Source organism: Apaloderma vittatum, unplaced genomic scaffold, assembly GCF_000703405.1.
Source record: "Apaloderma vittatum isolate BGI_N311 unplaced genomic scaffold, ASM70340v1 scaffold22010, whole genome shotgun sequence".
Taxonomy (NCBI): Eukaryota; Metazoa; Chordata; class Aves; order Trogoniformes; family Trogonidae; genus Apaloderma; species Apaloderma vittatum.
Window position 1 is genome coordinate 5,258 of NW_009696507.1, and position 9,398 is coordinate 14,655.

Genomic DNA, 9,398 nt, shown 5'->3' on the forward strand with positions numbered 1-9,398 from the left:
ATGAGCAATTTCTTCCACTAATCATCCAGGATTTATCAGTGAAAAGAAAGGAGCACCGTGTGCCATGCAAGGCTGTCATAATTTAGAGCCCACACTATTTTGCAATATTTAAATAGCCTTGGCATTAACAACAAACTGTCAGTGCCATTTCCAAGGCTACATAAGAAAAGCACGCAAGCATGGGGCCCTGGGGAAGCTGAGAAGAGCTACCCCGTTACTCCAGCAAAGTCAGGGGGGCCCTAAAGCAGTGCCGTGCCGAGGACTGATGGGGTCCAGCAGTCCTAGAAGCCCACACCTCAGTTTCCCTGAATCGTATTCTCTCAAATCAGCCAGTCTATGAGCATCGCCTCTTGGTGAATTGTGAAGGTATTGGGCTATATATTTTCAGAGAAGGGAATTGGCATCAATTTCCACTCTACCATTTCAGGGTTTGTATTAAAAGTCCTCTTCATTCACACAAGCGCAAAGTTCTACCACAGCAGTACATCTGTTGCCAGGGAGGGTGCTGTTATAGCCATCATTTCTCCACTATTATTAACACCAGTGTAATGTATTGAAATTGTTTTCTGCAAAACAGAGGCATAACAGTTATAAGGTCTACAGATGGTACTGGTGCTAGGGTTAGGTGTACAAGAGCTTTCTCTGGGGCATTTCTACAAACGCTTGTATACCCAGCTCTGAAACAAAGCCAAGCTACAAGATACATTTGGTTTGGAAGTTTGGAGAGACCCTTGTTCTCCTGTCAAATCCATCCTTTTAGGGAGTGCTGCAAGAAAACCAAAACACATACCCACCAACACACCTCATTCAAATCTGCCATAACCAGTGCATTCAGCAGCTCCTATTAAAAAACCACACAATCTACAATTACCTGCATACTGTAAAAACTAACTGTACGTTTGTATGTAAAAACTAAAAAAGAGAGTCTTTTGGCTTGAACACCAAGCTTGTAACAAGATTCATGGTTGATACTATGATTCCTCTTTATTTATTTCTCCTTTACATATTCTTCAAGTAGCTCTCAGAATTATACTCTTTGAAGAGCTTCTTGATTCTGTTAACACTCGAAGTTTAACACATAGTAAGAAAACAAAGAAAAGGAAAATTAGCAGTATTTTTGTCTTAAAACCAAGAATTTATGTCTTAAATTTTGCAAACATGATGCTACACACAAATGATAGAGAACCAGGTGTTCAGTCCACACTAGAGAAATGGACATGGCCAGCAGCAGGGACTCATCCACAGCTGCAGATGCTTCAGGGCGTATCTTCTCCAGCACGGACTTGTCAGTGGGCCACAACCCCATCAGAGATACACCTGCTGTGGCACAGATAGAACCACAGACATTACCTGCTCCGGCACGGGCTGATCCACAGACATTTTGGGGTGTCTGGCTCCCACCGGGACTCATTCACAAGACACAGGCCCTTCCCCTGGAGTTCATGCTGGAGTTCCAGCCTGCCCAGTATGGCAGCAGAGAAACAGCAGCGATGCCAGCCCAGGTGCATCACCACAGAACATTTCCAGGCTCAGCAGAGTAAGATTATACGCAGCACAGCAAGCAGGGAAAGCAAAAAGCAGCCACTAAGCACTACTCTAATATAAGCAAGGCAACCAAGCTCCGTGGCGAGCACAGGAGCCTGACAATTAATAGCTAAATAGCAATAACCACTATAAATTTGATCCAGCACATTCCAGTCAAACTTTTCATTCTTGAACCTTTTGAGCTCCGCTTTGGGCACCAAAAAAGACAGTTGTAGTTGAACCCCAGTCAGCAACTAAGCATTACGCAGCCGCTTCCTCGCTCCTTCCAAGTGCAATGGGGAAGAAAACAGGAAGGGTAAAAGTGAAAAAACTTGCGAGTTGAGATCAACGGTTTAATAGGTGAAACAAAAGCTAACGTGCACACAAGCAAAGCAAAGCAAGGAATGAGTTCATCACTTCCCCTCGGCAGGCAGGCGCTCAGCTCTCTCCAGGAGAGCAGAGGCCTGTCACATACAACAGTTACTTGGGAAGGCAAATGCGGTAACTCCAAACATCGCCTCCAGCTTTATGTGCTGGGCACGATGACATATGGTCTGGGATATGTTTTTGGTTAGCTGAGGTCAGCTGTCCTGGCTGTGTCCCCTCCCAGCTTCTTGTGTGCCCCCAGCATACTTGTTGGTGAGGTGGGAAGCAGAAAAGGCCTTGACTCTATGTAAGCCTTGCTCAGCAACATTAAAAAAATCCCCGTGTTATCAACAGTTTTTCAGCACAAATCCAAAACGTTGCCCCATACCAGCTACTATGAAGAAAATTAACTCTATCCCAGCCAGTATCCACAGCTCAGTATCTTCAAAAAGCAAGTTTGGTTTCAGCAGCAAAATAATACTCAGTTGGTTATGGTCCATAATCGCAAGTGCTGTCAACCAATGCAACTTCTGAGCTATAGCGATTTGTATCAGCTTTCACAAACATTTGCATTAGACTACAACAACCTTCTCATACACCAGTGTAGAATCAGGTTCCCTAGTTCAGTATTTCCCCCAATTAATCTCTTGAAAAACAACAAACAATAAAACCTCCTGTGGCTAGTTACTGAGTGTAGGTTATGACTGTCCCAAGCAACTATATTATAAACACTTGATAAACAGATCACACATCTATTTTCCTTCTCTAAGTCACTGGAAACTGGTTCTAGAACTTGGCTGCTCTGAAGGGTAAGGCCTCCTCCCAGCTTTGGGAGATTCCAGTAGTCTCAATACATGCAACTTTACTTCAATTTCAAGTGAATTTTGAGAGGCTGGCAGCAGGGTCAGGCGGGAGAAGTCCAGATAAAAGAGTCTTCTAAAAAAGCAGCACATTTCAGCGCCTCATTTCATTGACTTTAAATACAGTCTACCTGCATGTTCCTTCAGTACAGCAAGGATTATTGTCCAGCCACCCTTTTCTCCTGCAGAACAGTAAGTATCCTTCACAAAGCAATTCGTGTCCTTCACAAAGCAATTTTATTAGTTTAACTATGTGGATAAACTCTCTTCACCTCCAAAGAACGAATCTTTTTTCTTTCCCCTGGATTCACCATTAGCCTTAAAAAACATGTGGTATGAGCCGGTAAGGCACCGCAGCAGTGTAGCGCTTCCAGTCCTTCCCGTACTTGCTGAAACAACGGTGTTCATCCCTAACGCAGCGGTGGATTAGCAGAATTGTCATATAAACAATGTAGAAGTAAGGCAAGATGTGCTCAAACCCACAAGTGAGGCAATAAGCCAGGGAGCCCATCAAGTCTCCTATGTAGTTGAAGTGGCGTGCCCACCCCCAGAACCCCGAGGTGAGCAGTTTGCTGTAGTACTTGGCTCCATCTGCAGCCATGTAGGAGCACTCGATGTACTCTGGTTTCTTCCCCCATATCTTGCAGTTGCCATCTGTACGACGGAAGAGGTCCTTCTGGTGGTTGGTCATTCTGAAGATGTAATAACCGACCAAGCCCAACATCAAGATCCCTATGGCATTAGCTGTGCACAGCTGGACAGGGTGGTAAACCAAGTACAAACCCTGGGGAGCAGAAAAAACCCACACAATCAGGGATTTATGTGAAATATATGCTCAAGATGCCAGACTAATTCATTGACCTACCGTGACAGATGAGTACAAAGAATAGGAAAGTCTGCCATACCAGTAAAACATGGAAAATTTTCATAAAACTCTGCATCCTACATTTTCTTTCTCTCTCTCTCCATAATTACATTTCTTAAGTGGAACAAAAAGAGAGAAGTTGCAAGGATGCAGACAAACCAGGACAGAAAACCACCATGAACAAATAACAATATAACAAACCACGCACCCAAAACCCCTCAATAAATGAGAGTACAAAAAGGGACTGAAATGAGTTTAAAAAAAAAAAAAATCTACAGACACAACAGATAGTGATGGAAAAGTGCACAAAAGAAGGGGAGGAGAGAAAAAAGATGTCAGCTCTATGGACAGACAGTAAGCCTTCCTACACGTGAATCTTTACAAGGGATGTTGTAAAAGGTTACTCAGTATTCAAACTGTCTAGATACAATGCAAGATACACATCAAACTGCTGGGGAGAAGTTTCTGGGAAGTTTCTTTTCTTTTAGCCCAAGCACAGATTGTACCACATTTTTACCTGCAAAGTATAGAGGTAAGGCAACCAAACACAGTCTCCCCAGCCCAAGTACCATCCAAAGTGATCGTGGCACATATCAATGGTTTTCAAATACCAGGCTTCGTTCCAGAAGTAGTCCAAAACATAAATACCCTGAAATAGAATAATTTCATATTAAAAACAAAGCACTGTCACCACTTACCCTGTTTAATAGCATCGGTCTAATCTTTCTGTGCTGTCTCATGACAAAATCTCAAAATTGACTTCTGTTTTTATTTTAACAACTCAAAAATAGGCTATTAAGAGGAACATATTGCACAAATATACCATATCCATATAGCTAAAGCAATAGTAAGTAACGTAAAGCAATATTAACCAAGGTAACTATGTTAAGTGTGCTACTACAAGGACACAGGCTTAGGAAATGTATTTGCATTTGAGCACCTTTACCTCTCTTCAGCCAAGTCTTACACTCACAGAGAGGGGGAATAGAGCTTCTTTTGAGCAAGCTCCTATTTACACATATTAAGACATCTGCAGTTTTGCATCTCTCACACAGGACATGAGAAAAATAGGTGCAGTGCTGCCCTTGGAAAATAAAAAACCCTCTCCAATCTCACTCCAGAGAATTTGTCACTGTTCTCTTTGGATTCAAGATTAGGCTATGCTTGTTTACAGAACGTAGGCTCAGAAAAGTATCTCTTCAGTTTACACTGAAATCTGCTGGTTCAGACTTGACCATGCCGCTGGTAGTGCCCTGAATAAATACAGCAGAGTATTTACAGGGGCACCCTGAGTCAATACAAGTGTCCAAAGAAATTAATACAAGTGTCCAAAGACGCAAGTCCCAGTTGCATCACCACTGAATGAGGTTGTTCAGGCCAGAAAGAAATTGTGTACGTTCAGTTTCAATGCAAGGAAGTTTTATTTCTATTTTATTAGGAGTTTATTTCAAAATTGGTTTCTTATTTTCCTCCTCTGAATTTACCTGAAGGACATTGAGAAGGATCATGGAGTTAGTTACTTGACCATACAGCTCCTGTTGTTTAGCAGCATAGGAAAGGTTAATTAGAGTCCAGGCTACAATACCAGGGCGCCCATTGAAGAACAGCTTGAAATCAAACCACTTTCCTATTCGTGGGTTAAATTCAATCCCCATCATGTAATCATAGAAGAAGTTGCCAGTGAATTTGCTGGAAAGCATAAAAAAAATAGAAATATAAGCAGTTCTACACAAATACAAGTAATTACTATTCTGACTACACTTGAGGCAATGGTAATAAAAATCATAAAACCATATAATGTTGTGCAAGATAACACAAATTGACCCCACTAAAGCATTACATTACTAGAGATAAATTTTAGCCTCAGAGGTACCCGAGTTTTTTCTTGGTAACACTTCTGAACAGTCTAACTATAACTTTACTTATCACCAATAAAATGAACGTATCTGTGACACTGAGGCTGCCAGTCACAATATGTAGCATGAAACAGAAAGGATGGTGCTAATGAAGCAAAGAACCCACAGTCATACATTGCCCTATCTATTTGTGCCAGCAAAATACATTCTGTCATTGTTATTCTGTGCAGAATTCAATTTGTATGTCCAATTGCCTAGTATTCTCTCATTATTAAAATTCACATACCAGTCTCTGGCATTGGTAGGGAAGAAGTAGCCTTTAATCATCGCAAACGTGGAAACTGCATATCCCAGGATATTGGCACACCACAGGAGAGGAATCCAATTGTCAAAAATGATGGTAGGTGAGAAGCAGTGGAAGTAACAGGCATTTGCAAACCAAAGCACATGTGTAATGATCCAAGCCTGAAGTCCATTGACTTCATACTTATTCACTACACCTAAATCATGAAGAAAAAACTGAATGTTAGTGACACTGCATTAATTCAGCTTTTTATTGCTGTGGGTATGTACACAATATGGAGAAGCTCAATCAAATGCTTACAAAATGACGTCACTCTCCTCATCCTTCCATTTAAGTAACTTGTGACATTTTTCTGAAAGTTTCGTTAGACTCTGCAGTAACCGTCGGGCTTCGCTTCACAAAACTGACTATGGGAACAAGTCACTGTTTCCCACTCTCAGTTCACGTCACACATTCTGTTCAAGTCTTGTGGGTTAACCTAGCTTCAGCAGGTGCAACTGCATTGTCAGTTACTATCAATAGTCCACTGCTGATTTTAAGCATCAAAATTACCAAGCTATGTTTTCCCGTTGCTGGTGGGGTGCCTACCATTAGCAATAGCTTCACTAGCAGTAAGAAGTTTTGTAACTTATTCTCCAAGATGACACAGGTTGGGTTTTATTCTTGTTCGAAGTAAACATATAGGGAAGGTAAAGGCATTCATGTCCACATTTCCTCCAGATACATATGGGTTATTAAAGATCCTAAGTACAGAAATATTGTCATTTTAAAGATTGTATGTTGCACATGTATTTTGAGGAAGAACTTACCAGCAGGGGTGACAGCACCTTCTTGTACACCTCCGACATATCCAGGAAGAAATTTATGGCAGAAGTCAGGAATGAACACATACAAAAGCACCTAGAAGAAACAGAATGTATTAACAGCCAAAATGGACAAGAAGAAACCCCCAAAACACTACGACTTTCGTATATAAATATAATGTGGCAGTTTCAATTGGACAAGTGAATATGTTGAGAGTAAGCTGATTTTAGACTAGTAATACATCCAAGCTATTAAAAAATTATAAATATGTATGTTTCATGTATGGCTGTAATTGTTTTCTGGTGTGGAGCAGGATGGTTGGTAAGCAGACTCAGGTCTTAATCCTTTTATTTTGAAGTTCATCTGTGTTATATCCCAGTTGTTTTCCCATTTGAAAAAAAAATTTGAGTAGTTTGATAAGTTGGAAAATAATTTACAAATGTAGGTTACATTTCATATATCAATGTTCATCCCTTTTGCAGTGTTAGTTTATGATCTATTTATTGTGTATTAATTTAAAACAAATGGGTATTGTTGGTATACAATTGCTTTTTTCTTAAAAACCACATCAAGGAACACAAGGAATATTTGTGTATATTTCATACATATTTATTTGTTGAGTGCATAAGCTTCATTTGGATTCAAAAAAGCCTTGGAAAGGGAGAAACACCAAGGAGTAAATGCCAGTGTGACATTCCATTATCCTTTGGTAAAAGGCTTCATTGAACAGCTGTTTGAAACCTTCCCCTCCCCACTACACCTAGATCGTAACTCGGTAACATACCTGGAAAGAGACCCAAAGGGCATAGATGCCCACAGCCCTGTAGGTCAGTGTAGGAGTCTTGTCCCAGATGTCAGACAGATGTCTGTTCCCCGTGAGCAAATCAATGAGTGGATCAATCAGAGAGCACTGGTACTGGTCACAGGACATGATGAAGTAATACACAATAAGCGGTGCAAACATGAGCAAGAAAAGGATGCTGGCCAAGGAAAACCAGTCCACCTCCCTGTAAACCAGAACAGTACATTTTTTAATTGTTTTTTTTTTTTTTACCAGCTTTCAGCTAGAACAGTGGTTTGATTAAGTCAGGCGATCTTTTCAGTGAACCTTCTAGACTAACCACATGAAAACTCATGAAAACATTTATTTGGGTCAAATAGCTATGAAAAACTGAGCATGTTACAGACTTTAACACAAATTGGTATAAAACTACAGTAGTTGATTAGAGCAATAGAATAGATAAAACCTGCCCCCCACAAAGCAGATCATTATTACAGCCTTCACGTTTTTGATGGCAATCATGGGTATAACCGGGAGAGCATCCAGCTGGAAGCAGTCACAGCATCACAACAATATTATGCAAAGCTTGGAAACGTAATAAAAACAAACCTTGGACAGCTGTTAGTGAACTTGCTCTACAACACACTGTCTGCAGTGGCAAGCCACATAAACACCCTTGGCGGTTTCCAGCTGCAATACAAAACTCTACTGATACTTGCACAACTCTTGAGAACAGGGATACAAGTCATAAATCTTGCCACAGCCGGAGATATCAGCTGGCAATACCACAGATGGATGTGTGTTTTCCAAATCGCTGGAAGTATTTTCTTACAGCCCTTAAAGGAACTCAAAATTTTACCCATTTTTATGATTTGCTTTCCCTTTTTTCAAGGAGGACTGTGCTTTAACCCAAGCCACATGGCAAGCCTTTTGTCTTAAACATCTTCAAGAAATCTTCTTCGGCATGTTACTGCAGCTCATGATGCATGAGTTCTCAAGAGAAGGGCAATGCAACAATCTGTTACTAACAGAGTTTAAAAGGATTGTAGGATCTATAAGAGTGAGCATGAACAAATTTGAAATATAGTGACTAATTAGGGTCATCAGCTTCTCTCACCATGCTCTTCCCCACTGGACTTGAGATGTTTGAGTATCATTTTGGGTGCTTTTGTGTTTTCGTTCTTCTGAAGGTTTTTTCTGCTGATGGGCTGCCATGATGTCCTGTATGAAAGAAAATATTCATGTTATTACTCCAGCTGTCTCTTGGTAATTGCTATGGCTCTACAAAAGAGAAACACAAATAAAAGTTATTAAGAACTGTTATATAGCCTTCTGATTACAAGAAATTTGGAGGAGGAGGTTAAGAAGGAAATAAATCCTTTGCAATTCTTCATGATCTTATATTCAGCAAAATATAGAAGGAATTCATTTAACTTCTTGATAATTGGGAATTTCCTTTAGCAAGATAGAAAGGCTCTTATTCTGGAATCAGACTTGCAAATATTTAGGTCAAAGGAAACATTCGACATCATTTAGTTCAACCTCACTTGCACCTGCTGAGAGCAAGCACAACTTAGAAGAGTTTGCTCGGTGCCTTGCCCAGTTAAGTTTTGAGTATTTCCAAAGAGTTCTCAGTCCTACCAAGTCCTCTTTACTAGCAGACTCAGAAAAGAAATTCTAGGTTGAGAATAGTGACAGTGTTTAGTTTTGGTTTAGCACAATCGCTTTGAGAAGCACGGTGTATCCCATTTGAAAACTCTGCTCGGTCTACTGAGGACTCCTGACAAGCCTGCCCACAGCTGGCAGCACATCTGGAATTTTGTGCAAGACCCACCCACGGGCAGTTTATCCTTAATCCTACCAGAGAGAAACAAGAGAATCATCCAACTACCCAACCTGGGAACTGCCTAGGTGAGAAGGGCTGGCATCCAACAGGTTGCACACGAGGGCCGGGCATCTCCCGCTTTTCAAAGCCAACAACTGCCGCCAAGCTTTGCCCCTTTTCGGAACAATTTAAACCACAAGGGCCTGCTCAGGC

At 40.9% G+C, this 9,398-nt stretch overlaps 1 protein-coding gene across 1 annotated transcript; it reads right to left on the reverse strand.

Annotated features, from left to right (window-relative positions):
* Nucleotides 1–3,069: 3,069 nt before the first annotated feature.
* DHCR7 (7-dehydrocholesterol reductase) lies at nucleotides 3,070–8,579 on the reverse strand. The gene is made up of 7 exons (XM_009875141.1): nucleotides 8,478–8,579; nucleotides 7,364–7,586; nucleotides 6,585–6,675; nucleotides 5,758–5,971; nucleotides 5,100–5,304; nucleotides 4,133–4,264; nucleotides 3,070–3,534 (listed from the first exon to the last, which is right to left on the reverse strand). Exons 1-7 carry the CDS (start codon nucleotides 8,573–8,575, stop codon nucleotides 3,070–3,072), a joined length of 1,428 nt encoding a protein of 475 aa, XP_009873443.1. The 5' UTR covers nucleotides 8,576–8,579.
* Nucleotides 8,580–9,398: the final 819 nt, after the last annotated feature.